This window comes from Taudactylus pleione, unplaced genomic scaffold (assembly GCF_031769625.1).
Source record: "Taudactylus pleione unplaced genomic scaffold, aTauple2 ptg000306l, whole genome shotgun sequence".
Classification (NCBI taxonomy): Eukaryota; Metazoa; Chordata; class Amphibia; order Anura; family Myobatrachidae; genus Taudactylus; species Taudactylus pleione.
The window spans coordinates 9051697-9067668 of record NW_028284707.1 but is presented as its reverse complement, the minus strand read 5'-3'; the positions used below and the strand labels follow the sequence as shown (position 1 = coordinate 9067668).

Genomic DNA, 15972 nt, shown 5'->3' with positions numbered 1-15972 from the left:
AATCTCAGTTAATACTATGCAGTATGCACTATTTCTTATCATTATTAGGTTTCATTTATATGGCGCCACAAAGTGTCCATAGCACCGTACAGCGAAAATGACAATAAAACACACAAACAATATAATATATATATTCAAAGAGACACTACAAGTGTAGATTCCTACACAACTTAGTGAGTGACCGATGATAACAATAGCAGACAGTGACTGTGCTCTGGGAGAGGAGACCGAAATGGTCAGAGCCTCTGACTGTGAGTATGGGGCGCACTGGAGACCAGGATAGTGCAGAGTGTGTGTAACCAAGAGGGTGGAGGGCCCTGCATGTGAGAGCTTACAGTCTAGGGGAGTGTGGGTGAAATACGTTTAGGAGGGAGGACAGAGGATGTGAATTAAGAGCATGAGGAGGGCTCCGGTGCTTTGAGGGAGCATTGGCAATAAAAATAGAGACCCCCCAAGGATTCCTTCTAGTCCTCACCTGTACATGTGTAGTTTTCATATGGTATTTGTACAGTACAAGGATATAGTGTTCTATCAATGTTTTGCAAATATCCATCCGATATTACTCGAAAGATTTAGTCACATCCTGACTTAATGGCCAAAAACCCTAACGAAGGTTATATTCACTAACAATGGCCCTTCTAAGTTTGGCTGCCTGGACAATTGTATCACAATGGGAAGGGGCTACGTTCTGTATTAGGGAGGAAAGTTGCCCAACAGGAACCTGCCGGCCGTTCCCCTCTCTTGGCACAAGATTTAGGGGTCTATTTACTAAGCAGTGTTAGGAGACAGAGTGAAAAGTGATAAGGTGCCAGCCAATCAGCTCCCAACAAAAATGACAGTTGGAAGCTGATTGGCTGGTACCTTATCACTTTCTTATCAATTTAATTCTGTCTCCTAACACTGCTCAGTAAATAGACCCTCCCAGAGGCCTCTGTGATATGGTTGGTTCCTGCATTCTCACGACCAGTGGTTCCTCCCACAAAATGGCTGCTTTCATTGTGTGTAAATGACGAGTTTTCATAAGCAGCAACCACAGAACCAGACCGTGGATACTGCAGCTGGCGACCTTTGTCTGTTTGAATTGTGGCTCATGCTGCCCGTCAGCTGGAGATTTTGTGGAGATATAATTTGGTGCTTGGTTTTCCCTCCCCCCTTTCTTCCCCCTACTTTTATTCTTTTTTTACGGATCCCTCACCCCCTTTCCCCCAATTTCTGCCGCCCCTCTTGTCTTTTCCTCTCCCTCTCCCTTTTGTCTTACACAGCAGTTTGAACAGCGTTAACAGTAGTGACTCCAGATCAAGTGGCTCGCACTCTCACTCACCCACTTCACACTATCGCTATCGCAGCTCCAATCTGCCTCAGCAGGCCCCCATGCGGCTGTCCAGCGTCTCTTCCCACGACTCCGGCTTCATTTCCCAGGATGCTTTTCAGTCAAAGTCTCCGTCCCCCATGCCGCCAGAAGTGGTCAACCAGGTAAGAGCTAGCCGTTTATATCATGTATAATGTGAGATGTCAGGGGTCACTCAAAATGGAGTTTCTCGTCTAACCTAGCCCCTTCCCAGGTAAACCTTTATAGAGACGCCTTTCTTGTAACTTAAAATCTCCGTGAACAGAAGAGATTGCTGCCATCTTCCAGGTCAGACGGGCTCTGGAGAGGTGGAGTTATTGAGTGGATACGGTTCTGGGTGTGTGCCCTGAAAGCAGCATCTGACAAGACAGCTCCCACCGCAGTCACCTCTGGTGCCACTATTGGCGCATACTCCCCATCTGAAGTTTAGGGACTACACCTCTCCTGCTTCTGTTACGCCAGATTCAATCGTCATGGCGCCTGTTTGACCAGCTGCCATTTTCTGGGCGTGTTCTCCAATGACAACTTTTCTCAGTTGAACCTGGCAGCTCCGTCACCATCAGCAGTAACCTCCGCTAACTGGTACTCGGCCAGACCTGCAGAGGCTGAGATGATGAACCAGCAGAGACTGCGAGATAATGCACGGAGTTCTAGATGCTTGTTTAGAGGAGAAACCACGTTTTCAGTGTATGTTTATATTTTCATGATTTTTCTGTAAGGGCCACAACTCGTTTTATTCGGGTACCTGCAAGTTCCCCACTATTGTAAGTTTAGATTACTGGCTCTCCAGATACATCTGAAGTGCATGTTCCTACCAGGAGCACCAGTAACTGTAGTACTGATCCCAACCAAATTGATGATTTCACCTGTGCTCTTGCGAGAAGATCTCCAAAATATCTAGGTGTCGTTCTGCGGGGTTGGGGGGGAGGGGTGTTGAGATACAAAACCGTTCTCTAAATTTAGTACATTATGTTTTTAGGACCTGCATATATTGTTTCTAATATTTGTCCATTGAGCTAGAGGTGTGCATGCTTTCATCTGTTAGAACCGCAGTGGTGGAAATATTTCTATCCAACATCCACCAGCAATATTACATCTCAGTTGATCCAATGGTTATATTTCTAATAGGGATGTGCAGGCTCGGATAGGTTCGAGTTTGCACGCCGAGTTCGGATTTTTCCCTCCAAAAAACGGAACTCAGAAAGAGGCAAAACGTCATCTTTCATGGACAAACATCATCATTCCTGGACAAAGTCCAAGAATGATGATGTTTGTCCATGCAAGATGACGTTTTGCCTCTTTCTGAGTTCCGTTTTTTTGGAGGGAAAAATCCGAACTCTGCGTGCAAACTCGAACCTATCCGAGCCTGCACATCCCTAATTTCTAATAGAATTTTTAAAATAATGATTATTTCTCCAATTCTGCTCCCCAGTGTTACCGTTGTCAGCAAAATTTCTATGTACACCACATTGTTCTGCAAACGTTCATGTGTGTTATGTCATTGTATACAACATGGCCGCCGTCTTGCTGTAAAGGCCTTTTTTACTAAAATGCTATTTTCTTTTTCTCTCCCCCTCCCCCCCTTTTATTTTGCCTCAATGTCTCACAAATCTCTACCTTATGCCCCATCCACCTTACCCCCCTTTTCCTCAATGCAGAATTCGTCCAGCTCGGCCTCGTCTGAAGCATCGGAGACCTGCCAGTCAGTCAGTGAGTGCAGTTCGCCTACTTCTGTGAGCTCTGGTTCCACAATGGGAGCGTGGGCCTCGACTGACAAGGTGAACATGCTGGGGGGGTTGCTTGCATTTTTATTATCTGCCGGAGAAACTATTGACGATTATAGTTGTCATTGCTTAAAATGATGTCGTACTAAATGAAGTCTACCTATTAGCTACCGACAGGCAAATCCTAACACAATATCGACATTCAACAGATTGTGGTCCTCCCTCAAAATGTCCATTAGGTGTCTACAAGGAATTCTCGTAGCATCTTGTAAACCGTGGTCCCCATTTTGGTGGATTCCTGTCAGCATTGTAATACAGCATCTATTGTTCCCTCCTCACCTTCTGCCCAAGGGAACTAGTTTGAATGATAACAATAACTTATGCTAAATATCATTCTTGTAAATGTCATGCGTTTAGGAACTTGTTTAATTCACTACAGCCTTTGTGACCGATATGGGGTTATTGTGTGATATTCCTGGCAGCTCACGTGTTCTATATAATCATTTTTTAGCATGTTCTTATAATGTTACAGAATGCCACTGATGGTAATATCCCAGTCTTTCCATCTCACTTGTTGAATGTAATTGCTCCCAGAGTGCGTACACGTAACTAAATGCGTGTATTCTCCCGTATGCAGACGACTGTCAGTGCGCTTGGTTTCAGAGCTGTCCTCTATCCTCGCTTCCACCAGACCTGCCGTGCTTAAAATGTTGCTTCGGACAACCGGCAGGATTACATGTGTGCACAAATTTGCACATAATGCAATTCCCTCCGCACACACTCACTGAAACCTGCCTGTGGGCGTAAGACCCCTTACCCACCCATTTCCGCCCCTTCAGCTGCTAGTGGAGATGCCCGCACTTGCCCAGTGCGAAAAAACATGCCAGATACGTCTGCAAATCTGAATTGCGTTCAACTCTGGATCCGCACCTAGTGATCAGCAAGTTTCATTTTGTTCTTATTTTCTAGTTTTTAAGGCGATTTGAGCAATTAAACCAAACAATTGACATTAGTGTCATTAATGTGCACTAATTATATTATACTTTCATTTTCAGAAGTTGATGGGTTCAGGAAATCTCTGAAATCTTAGGGCGATACAGTGGAGAAGTTGCCCATAGCAACCAATCCACTTCTAACTGTCATTTTTTAAACTGTGCTAGAAACATGACAGCTAGAAGCTGATTGGTTTATATGGGCAACTTCTCCATTTTATCTCTCTCGCAGGTTTGACCCCTATAGTATTATATCAAATATATATATATAGTCCAAAGCTATCAAAGCCTTTCATATGGATCTTAAATGCACCTTATCATTTGTCACCCTGTTAGACAGCCAGTACATGTGGCTCTTTTGTTTTTGACTTTACAACCACTGTGATTGTAGCAACTTTATCGTGGAACGTTAATGTAATGTTATCATGCAATGCGCACGCTATGTCTATAATTTTATAATATATCTTTGTAAGACACATAATACTGTATCTATTCCAGCAGCAATATAAAGTAGTATAATAATGTAAAATGTAATGCCACAAGTGTATAGGCAATAATACAACCTGACACATTTCTAAGTGTCTTACTCCCCCCCCCCCCCCCCTATAGTCATAGTTACTCTAACTTTTGATGTTGGTTTAAGCAAGCGCAGGGTTCCATCGGTACCTAGCGCAGTATATTGCTGCACGCATTGCGGGTAATTACGGGAGAACAACATTGCAAGGTTTTCACGTGGGTAACCAGCGTTGTATTGGTGCAGGAGGTCCCAACAGAACCTCACCACCGTGTAAATCTCCCCGCCAAGTGTCACTCTATAGCTTTAGTCCCGCAGTGGAGGCTGACGGTATCTTTGGATTGAACCAATAGCCGTGAAAAAGGTTTTGCACCTGTTTTATAGAAGCTGCTGGGAACTCTTAGATCTGTTTCATTCATCATCACACATCCCATGTTCCTATGACTGGGCAGCAGATTTTTTTTTAATGGAATGTGTGAACCCGCATCGGTACTCGATCTGGTACATCCGGAAACAACACAACTGTTTTTGTGTATTGTATATTGAACAATTCCTCTGTGAACATGTGTGCAGTATATATTAGACATGTTGTACAGTTATATTGTAATTTGGGTCAGCATCTACATCTTTCCTGTTTTATGATTATGTGCTGTGTGCAAATACAGAATATTGTGATAAAACATTAGTGATTTCCCTGCTGTTATACAGCAAACTCACTCCATCGTTGTCTGCCCAACATCCTCTAATGATATGCAGGAACAGGGGTGGTGTAACGGAGGAAGTATATGCTGGCCTTTCATTGTGAGATCTGCCAATGTCAGACATAATCCAGTGACCGTCCTGTGAGGACCCCAAATGAAGAGCATTTAGCGCTGTCATTGGAAGGCTCATTGACTCCCTGGATCCCCTCACTGTAACAATAAGCATCGTGGCAGCCAACTATTGGTAAACTTAAAATGAGGTCACATTTTTGTCAGTAAAACCAAATTTAGCAATCGATAAAAATATGACATCACATTGACAAGTGTGATATGTCTGGGACCCCAACCCATTCATGCCGCCAGGTTTAGACTTTTGTGGTTTTCGCCCAGAGCATCCTCAATTTCCCTTCAAGTGTAATATGGTTACTGGTACAAAAAGTAACAATAGAGCAGGGCTATTCGACATGCGGCCCTGCAGCTGCTGTGGAACTACACATTGCAATGGAGGAACAGAAAAGTCAGGTGTAATAAAGGACAGGCTTGAATCCAAAGGTGTAAGGCCAAGTCTACATTAGTGGTCAGCAACTGGGTGGTAATGAGGACCGCAACAAAAGACGCATAACTGCCCGGAGCAGACAAGTCTTATGGGCATCCTCGAGTATTAATGTGTCCATCCTGTCCACAAAAGCAGGTTATAGAGTCATTATTTATTTTTACTTAAAGCTACCACACCATGATTTATTGCTTTAAGCTTCAGGTAATTAATTATGGATTGGAAAGTGTCATGCGATTACCATGGAAACCACAGACACATGTCACCATCTCCTTGGGAATGAGCATGTGCTGAAATGCAAATGCTTTCCAGCATGGAGAGACTGTCCCCCACCCCTAGAGCGGTTCTGCCAAGGGAAGACTCAGTTTTATGAAGACCTCCCGGAAAAACGAAATTCATGTTACACCAGTACAAAAATTAGGGCGCATTGATATGAGAGGGGATACCTTGTTATCTGACGTGCGTATACGTAGAGATTTGTGTCACTGCAAGTGTGGCTCCTCCTTAAATGCAGCTTCATTTTGTTATTTTGTTTGACCATATTATCCATTTGCCATTTTCATAGTAACCCTGTTTATTTTGCTTACTCTGTAAAGTGGACCCATCACCTATCACTGTGGAGGCGGCCATTTTGTGCTGAAACCAATTTCAGAATGCAGCCTATCAATTCACTCGGAACTAGTGACAGGATTGAAGCATGAGGCAAAAAGCCACCTAACAAATAAGTCCAATATTATCTCACAGCACAAAATGGCGGCCTTCACTCTGCGTAGGCAGCAGGTACACTTAAATCACATTTCCCTCATTTGCCATTTATATTGATTTCCTTTCCCCCTCTCCCCTGTTTTTTTGTTTCCTTTCCCTCCATGTTGTTTGTCTCCAGTTATCTAATGGGTTTTATCACCATAGCCTGTCCAATGACCTGACTGCAGCAGGTCCTTTCACCCATTTCCCGCTCCTAGCCTCCCGTCCCTGGACCCGCTGTAGCTCAGAGAGCCGCAACTATTACACCATTGGGCCGAGCATGTTACCATCATCTAAGATCCTCAGCTGGAAGGTTTGTGTTTTATGTGTTGCCAGCTATGGCCTTACACTTCATTTCCTCTTCTCCGGCTCCAGCCACCGACTAATCTGCTTGGGTGTTCCTGATTTCAGACAAGCTAAAAATCCTCTGTGACTGCTGTAAATCTCAATTCTGCACAACCCGCACTGGCCACATTTTGGTTTCTCTCATCTCAATATTTTTTTTTTCTTTCTCATTTATTTTTTTTACATTTATTCCAACAGTTCAAGACATGTTGCAAGACATGTTTTCTGGTCTGTAAGTCTCACATCTGAGTATTGTGGCCAACGACAACTGCAGATGTTTGTTGCCATACGAGACATAGAATGTACTACAGACATGTTGTGTGATGCTCTCACTGTAGCTTTTGCAGCCAGTATTATTCATACTCTGTATTGATACTGGAACTCTTCTAGTCTGTTTTACAAGATGCTGCATGCACTGTTTAGGGCTATATAATATATCAACAGCCGCACAGCTCAAAATCGACACAAGTTACAAATTCTATTTTAGAAAAGTCATTATTCTTACTACTCCAATTCTTCATGGCTGAAATATAGGATTTACTAATACTGCTTAACTTAATCTCTGTAATACTGACCATTGAGCTACTGTAATACCGGCCATTTAATGATGTAGTCTATTTTGTATTGTGATCAGTCCTCTACACGTTTTCCATATACTCAGATCGGAAACTATGACCGATTTTGTAGGGAGGTGCGCTATAATGTGAGTGGGGGTTGTGCAGTGAGATGTTCTTTGCCCGCTGGGTGGCTTTTGATCTCATTGCTAATTCTAGTTTGTTGTAACTAATTTTCTTTCTTTTAATTCATATTCAGGTCAGTTTGTATTGAGAATTCATACACTACTGTTCTTAAAAGAAGCGACTTTTGATCAATCACTGTAGGTCCAACACATAGCAATCCCTTTGCTCTTGGTGAGCTCGCTCACAATATAAGCAGCTTATAACAGGCACGTATGCTCTAGACAATTATCTAATCTATGGAGGACATTTATGAAGTGCAAAATAGCAGTGGCTCAGCGCACGACCGTTCAGATTCCCGTCAAACACATGAATTTGGTGTAGTAGTTTACATAAGTTCAAATGAGGAGTTTAGGAGGGATGAAGTAGGCCCATCTAATATTGCAGCGCATTGTCAGAAGATTTCCTTTTGCAGAGTTACATTTATGAAATGAGATTTGGGGGTGCGCATTTTGCCACAGAAATGTCTTGAGTTTTGCACCAGCTCAAAGAAGATGGTCTATGGGTCTTGACCTATATGTTAATGGCACCTTCACGTTGCACTTCAAGCTAAGCAGTGTAGTAAAATGCTTCACTCATTCAAACGTGACAAATGTTGCAAAGCAATGCCATTGTCCCCTCTCGTGAATCACTCAGAAATGCAATAGCTATGTTAATGAAAGAGGTGACTCTCTAAATGGGCATGAGGTTGGGTTTTAGTGTAAAGTTCACACTTTTTCCCAGCTGGTCTGCTGAAAGGTGTCGCACACCTAGGGCACGTCTAGTTTGTGGAAGCATCTTTGAGCGCAGAGTGTAGACTCGTACCTCGATGTGAGCTGGGTGGACAGTTCCCATGCATAGGTGTAATACCAACGCGTTTCGCAGTGCATTAGACTTCTCTTCATGAGAAATGCCCAGTGTATCTTAGAACTGTGCACGAAATCCAGAGCACCCAGAAGAAACCCCCACACAAATAGAGAAAACATATAAACTCCATTCAAATGGAACCATGGTCTATATGGAACCCATGACCCTAATGCTAAGCACTGTGCTACTCAAATGTCATTATTCAATATAAAAACTATACTTTGACATAGAGGTGACTGTAGTGACGTCCTAGGGAAAAACCACCTTCCTATCATTTTTAGCGTTCCTCAATACTTGACAGGGTGCACTGTGTTTGGGTAAATGCTAACCATAATTTAATGAGAATGCGCACTAATACATACATTAGATGATCTGCATCGACGCTGTATGATTAATACGTCTATCTGCTGTCAGCAGGGCTGGACTTACACCATTGGATCTGTAGACCCACGACCTCTGGCTCTTTATGTCCCGTATTGTCCACTAGCCAAACCACTTGTACATAAAATATTGTTCAGCCGATGCTTTTAGAGAGCATAGCTAGTTTTTCCTGTAACATAATTCATCCCCTTCCTTGGTGTAATCACATCACCTCATATACCCTAATAACTTTCTGCAATTTTCCTTCCTCTGCTAAATTCTAACCCATTCAGGTTAGAGCTTACCGAGCCTCGTGGTAAATCCAGCCCTGTCTGTCCGCGCCCTTCCTGGCTGTGCTCACGCGCCACTGTTTTGCTCTTAACCACAGCGATTAACCCAAGTTTCCTTGAAAAGACCAAGGATGGGGGGGAAGGAGGATGTATCAAGTCTTCTAAAGAGGACAAGTGGAAACGTTTCCCATAACAACCAATCAGCTTGAAGCTATCATTTATCAAGACATTCTATAAAATAGTAGCAAGAAGCTGATTGGTTGCTATGGGAATCTACTCCACCGGTCCTCTTGAGGAGGTTAGAAACATCACCCCTCCCCCAAGTCCTTTTATATCTGTGTATAGCATTTTATAACCTTTCATTCAGGACTGGGCTAAGCCAGGTCCATACGACCAGCCTACGGTGAACACGCTCCAGAGGCGCAAACGCGAAGCTGACCCTTGTGGAGGAGCCCAATTTGCATTTCCAGGGCAGACTGACGAACTTCTATCGCCCCGGATCACCAGTGTACCTGCATCATCCAGGGTAAAGAGTGGTGTAGTGGAACAGTTCCGCATTAACTTCAATTCTCCTGTCACATTTCCCTACAGCTGCTAACGTGCCTCTACAGGATTATTGTCCGTGTCCATGTGCTGTGTTGAATGTTTGTCTAAGGATCTTAAGGGGACTTTTTCCGTATCGTAACGCCTTCAACTTTTTTTTCTTTTGCGTGTCTGCCTAAATGTAGACGCAGTCTGGGCACATTTCAGCTGCTTTTAGTTTGCTCTTATATTACATGTGAAAAGCGTAGAACTTGGTGGGCAAGCCGCTGACTTGCTTTATGATATAGACTTGAATGTGACTACCTGTGCTGGTGTTTGGACATAGGAGGAGATGTGTGAAACCTTCTATAGAGGACAGGTGGAGACGTCTCCCATAGCAACCAATTCGCTTCTATTATTTTATAGAATAGACTAGATTTAGTGGTGGCTAGAAGCTAATTGACTACTATGGGCGACTTCTCTTGACCTCTTTAGAAAGTTTGTCACATCTCTCCCATAATGCTAAGCGGGTTGTGTGTGTGGTATCCATGTCTTCTCTTCTTTGTCTTCCTCCTAGCAGCAAGGAGAGGAGACTGAGAACTGCGACGAGCTGGCCCTGGCGTTGAGCAGGGGCCTACAGCTAGACACACAGCGGAGCAGCAGAGACTCCTTACAATGTTCTAGTGGTTACAGCACCCAAACTACAACACCGTGCTGTTCGGAAGACACGATCCCCTCGCAAGGTACTAGCACCATTCTGCACAGCGCACCAGGGCAGACAGATAAAATAAAGTGCAAGGACTCTCTTGATTTCCCATGAGAAAGGTTTGGCGTGGAATTTGTAGTGAATCCACGACAAACCTTACTGAATCAGCCCCGGATTCGGCTATACAGTATGACAAGATAACCATATATACATTAAATACACACAGCACAGCGACCATGATCCCTGTACCTGGAAATGTTGAACGCAGATGTGTGACGTCATTATAGAGGCATTTTATTAGCATGATATTCAATAAGTCTTCCACGTGCTATAAAACAGTTACATATATGGATTAATTCATAATGGAGGTTCCATTACACTGACCACGCGGCCTGTTTTATAAATCGGCACTTTCCTCGGCTGTCCTATCAGCTTTATATTACCAACAGTTACAGTGGTGGCCAAAATTGCGGACACTTTTTGAAATTTTATGTTTTTCAACTTCGAATGCTTATAAAAACTGTTACACTTCATGCAGTGCAATGATTCATATATCAAATGAAAGGAAATTTAATACTGAATTCAATTCAACACAGTAAACAGAGGTCAGATATTTGCATTACAAGGGAAGTTATGCAGTGAAAACAACACGGGGTGAAAATCCCTGTGTACTTATGATGTTACTGTCCTATCAGTATTTCGTTGGGTATCCTTTATTTTTCAAGGCAGCAGCACAGCGACGTGGCATTGAGCCAACCAATGTTTGGAGCTCTTCCTTCTTTATTATGTGGTGCCATGAGACAATTATTGTCTTTTATTGGATGGACGCCTCAGATGTACCAGTTTTTTCAAAGGGAACCACAAATATTCTATGGGGTTCAGGTCTGAGCCGTTTCCTGGCCATCCCAGCACCTGTATGTCATTCTCTGTGAACCACTGTTTGCATATCCGGGCAGTATGGCAGGGAGCTGGAAAAAAACTGGGGCATTATCTGGAAAAAGATCCCTGATAGAAGGTAGAAGTTTTGGTTGTAGGATGGAGTCAATGTACTTTCTGCTGTTCAGTGTGCCATCTATGACATAACGGCGGCCTACAGCATCTGCTGTCATACATGCTCAGATCATAACACTTGTAGGATTCTTTGTTGTCGCTTGAATGCAATCTGGATGTACCTCTTCCCCAATGTGACGTCTCACATATTTTCTCCCATCACTACCGAATATCGATATCTTAGTTTTGTCACTCCATATCACTTGTTTCCACTGACCTTCTGTCCATGCAATGTGTTCTTTTGCCCACTGTATTCGTTTCTGCCGCTGCTTTTTATTCAGCAATGGCTTTTTTCGGGGAATCCTACCTTTTAGGCCAACCTCCGGTAGTCTTCTCCGTTCCGTTCTTGCACTGACATAAACACCAGTTGCACTCAGTTTACTGCTAATGGCCGCAGATGACATCCATCTGTCCCTGACGCAAATTTGTTTTATTCTCCTATCATCAACAGCGGTTGTGCACTTTTTTCGGCCTTTTCCTTCTTTGTTTTGTATAGATTGTGTTTCCTGATAGCGTAAACAAAACTTTCGTACTCCTGATGTTGTCACATTCCCACCAACTTCTCTCGCAATTGCTGCATACGAAAGACCATTTTCACGTAACACCACAATCCTGGATCTCTTCCTGGCTGACCAGTCACCACTTTGCCTGGACGACATTATTGTATTTATTTTTTAGACCGTCAATAGCACTAAACAATACACACAAACATCCAACCGTAATTACACTTCAGTAACCAACTTTAGTCTGCAAAATGAAACCGCCAAACTGAGCTTTCCCACCTTTGAACATGACCTCGCACCTGCTCATAAACGAGAGCTGATTGGTCCTCAGAATGACGATTCCGATTAGCTGGTAGTAGCTGTTACTACAATCAGCTTCTTGAATCTCACGCTTCTGTGCTTTGTCTGAAGCAAGTAGCATAACTTCCCTTGTAATGCAAATATTTTACCTCTGTTTATTGTGTTGAATTCAGCATTCAATTTCCTTTCATTTGATACATGAATCATTGCACTGCGTGAAGTGAACCAGTTTTTATAAGCATTCAAAGTTGAAAAACATTCAAATTTATAAATGTGTCCGCAATTTTGGCCACCGGTATGTTAGTTGCTTGCTGTACACTGCTACATTTGTGAGAAAAGCCAGAGTTTCTGATACAGTAGGGGGAGTAAGTAATCAGGTTCTTTCTTTTTAATAGACATTTTACACATTTAGTTACATATATGCTGCAGTATTGCTAATTTTTCAGAGATTATCATGAGTGAATCCAGTTGGCAATAACAGATTGTGAAACCTTTGTTGTTATGGCAGCACGGTGTTACAGTGGTCAGCTGTCTCATAGCACTAAAGTCCTGAGTTCAACTCCTAACAAAGGGCCCACTTTGTGTTGAGTTTGTATGATCTCCACTTGTTTGTGTGGGTTTACTTCAGGTGCTCCAGGTACCTCCCACACTCCAAAAATATACTACTAGGTTGATTGGCTGTTAACCAATGTGTGCACGTGTACGCAAGCTTTTGTGTACTTGTGCTTGTGTGTTAGGGCAGAGATAACCAACCAACGCTATCAGTGCAGGCTTTAAGGATATCCACGATTGAGCACAGGTGACTTAATTAGTACCTTAGTTAATTTGATTTAACCATCTGAACTCAAGCATGGGATATCCTTAAAACTTGGACTGTAATGGTGGAGTTCCACTGGGGTGCATGACACGGTGCGTAATTGGTGGCACAATATAAATAATTTATTATTATTATTATTAGCCTTTATTTGTAGGGTGCCAAAAAGGTTCTGCAGCACCTTACAGATATACAAATACAAAATGACATGGGTAACCAGCATAGATATACATAATTACATAAACTATGGCATAATACTGTAGCTAGCGTAGATCAAATTAAAATACAGAGAACGTAACAAGGAAGACTAGAAGTAAACCAGAAGTGAGACTAAAGGAGATGAAACAAGATGGAGGTACCTGCTCGTGAGAGCTTGCGTTTTAAGGAACAACGTTGTAGTGATGGGGGTGACGCAAAGGGGGCGGATGTTATTTTTATTATTTTTAATTCTATAAATGCTTCTGCGCTGAGTTTCATGATTATTACTCAAACTGTATGAACAAGACATCTCAATGTTTTTGCTTATCATAATTACCGAATGCTTCAACTTTGCCGCTGTCTCTAGTTTCAGATTACGATTACTTCTCAGTGAGTGGAGACCAAGAGCCGGAGCAACAGGATTTTGATAAATCTTCCACCATTCCTAGAAACAGTGATATTAGTCAGTCATACAGGAGGATGTTCCAAGCCAAACGCCCAGCCTCCACTGCCGGACTGCCAGCCACCTTCGGACCTGTAATAGTCACTCCCGGGGTGGCTACCATCCGAAGGACACCATCCACCAAACCATCAGTGAGACGTGGCACTATCGGAGGAGGTCCCATTCCAATAAAGACACCAGTTATCCCTGTCAAAACCCCCACAGTGCCAGACATGCCAGCTGGGCTGCCCAGCAGCGCAAGCGAGGAAAGCTCCGAACAATCACCAGATTCCCCTTCTGTTGCTGAAGGACCCGTGCTTCCTGGCGAAATGTGGAGTGGACAAGCTTCAGTAAATCCGCCAGGTGTTGGTTCACACGGCATGATCGCTGAAGAGCAGAGGCCAGGACGGGCCGAAAATGAAGAAGAGGAAGATGAACAGGATGGATCCTTCCTCCCAGAATCCACAGCCCAAGTTGACCTAGAGGCGGCAGAATCTACTCCAGCTGATGCCCCTCAAGGTGGTGATATGCTAAACGCAATTCGCCGTGGAGTTAAACTCAAGAGAACCACCACAAACGACCGCTCGGCCCCTCGTCTCTCCTAGGAGAATTTGGTCGAGACGAAAGAACTGCACCCTGACACTTACTTATCTTAATCCATTCCAGTCTGTGATCAGCGGATTTTGTAGGAACATATAGACAGGGTTGAAAAATATATAAATGATGACCGTAAAGCAGAGTAGAGAAAGGGTTAATATCTGTTGGTGTTCTGATATTGTAAATAGTAATTTTACTTCTGCACATAATGAAGACCTTTTATGTTTTGGGGTTTTTATTTCAATTTGTTTTATTTTTTATTATTTTTGTTTAAAAAAATATTTCCATAAAGTGCCAAAATCCATATTTTAATTTTATATAATTCTTTATAAAGTTCTACAGATTTGAAGGGATAAAAAAAAAAGAAAGAACAAGTTTGTATTCCTACAGGAAAGACTTAGGTTTAGTTTCTTTCCCCCTAAATTGTATTGATCGAAAAGGAACAACTTGTTTGGCATGATAGGCGATGTAGGTCAACAACAGGCCCCAGACTACTTAAACAAAAACAAGGTGTAGAACACCTCACTATAACAGCGGCTTATCTTTTCCTATATATAAACTACCATCTACATTTTTAATTTTTATTTTAAATACATTTTTTTGGGGGGGGGGGGTCTTTTTGTTGTGGTTTTTTTCTTTTTTTTTTTTAAAGCTGATGTTATAAGTTATTAACAATTAAGAGCAATATACAAAAAAAAAAAACGTTTTAGCATGTAACCAGGGGAATAAGGGGTGAAGAGTACCATAATACCATATGTTGTCACATACACACACGCCACCTGTAATCTAGACATTACTGCTTGCAGCTCCATGATAACTAGTTCCAAATAAGCCATACCAGAAGACAGTGTTTCTGTTTTATCCAGTGCTTTTCATCATACTTTGTAAAAAAAAAAAAATCTACACAAAAAAACCCTTCATCTTCTCAGTTGTAATTTTTAAACCCAGCATGCCACTTCTATTGCCCCTATTGTATGAACTCTTAATGTCCCGGGACTGCGGGTTTGGGTAAAGCAGGGTTTTACTGACTAGAGAACCCTGCTTTTCGTGGTGCATACTACCTACAGCCATGTTGTGGGTGGAAACAGAATTCAGCCTATGTATTAAAGGGAAAGGTGAAAGGTACCGAAAAATTGGGCAATCCTATTTTAGAAACAGATAAATGTATTGTTTTTGTCCTCCAAGGTATAAAAAGAGTTTAGATAAGTTAATAGTGTGTCCTGGCCATTTGCAAATGAAATAAAATTAAATTTACCAATTTATTTTTTTCCCCATAATCAATAATGAAAATATTTTTAAATATATGTAGAGTTAATTTAAAATAATTGGGGCAAACAAACTGTACACCTGGAGCTACATTTAAGAATAATAAATCACCCTGCCTAGCTTCTGCTTTAGTTGTTCCATATTATGAATATGTCGCCCACTCACAAATTATAGCATGAATCTGCTATGATCGTGGTCATAATGAAGTGTGGGTGACTGGTGCTGCTGCTTTCCTATTGGAATGAATGGAGACCCAGAACAGGGCTACTATTTCCAGATGTGAATGCCTAAACACAAACAAAAATGAGTTTGTGTAATCTGCGCACTAGTTTGAATTATAGAAAGAAGTGGAATTGACCATTTATTCATAAAAATTAAGCTATCAGTGTACTTCATTTTTATTTCCTTAGGCATAATATG

At 42.3% G+C, this 15972-nt stretch overlaps 1 protein-coding gene across 6 annotated transcripts in view; it reads left to right on the top strand.

Annotated features, from left to right (window-relative positions):
• The window catches only part of MTSS1 (MTSS I-BAR domain containing 1), a 178028-nt gene extending 162986 nt beyond the window's left edge, over nucleotides 1-15042 (top strand). Inside the window, exons 10-15 of one of the 6 annotated variants that reach the window (XM_088442262.1) lie at nucleotides 1266-1473; nucleotides 3007-3126; nucleotides 6716-6889; nucleotides 9522-9680; nucleotides 10257-10419; nucleotides 13615-15042. In XM_088442262.1, the coding sequence (XP_088298388.1) occupies nucleotides 1266-1473; nucleotides 3007-3126; nucleotides 6716-6889; nucleotides 9522-9680; nucleotides 10257-10419; nucleotides 13615-14294 (1504 nt within the window). In that variant the 3' untranslated portion in view covers nucleotides 14295-15042. Of the gene's footprint in view, nucleotides 1-1262; nucleotides 1474-3006; nucleotides 3127-6715; nucleotides 6890-9521; nucleotides 9681-10253; nucleotides 10420-13614 lie in introns of all 6 variants that reach the window. The other 5 variants (XM_088442259.1, XM_088442257.1, XM_088442256.1 and 2 more) reach the window with 5 other exon arrangements.
• Nucleotides 15043-15972: the final 930 nt, after the last annotated feature.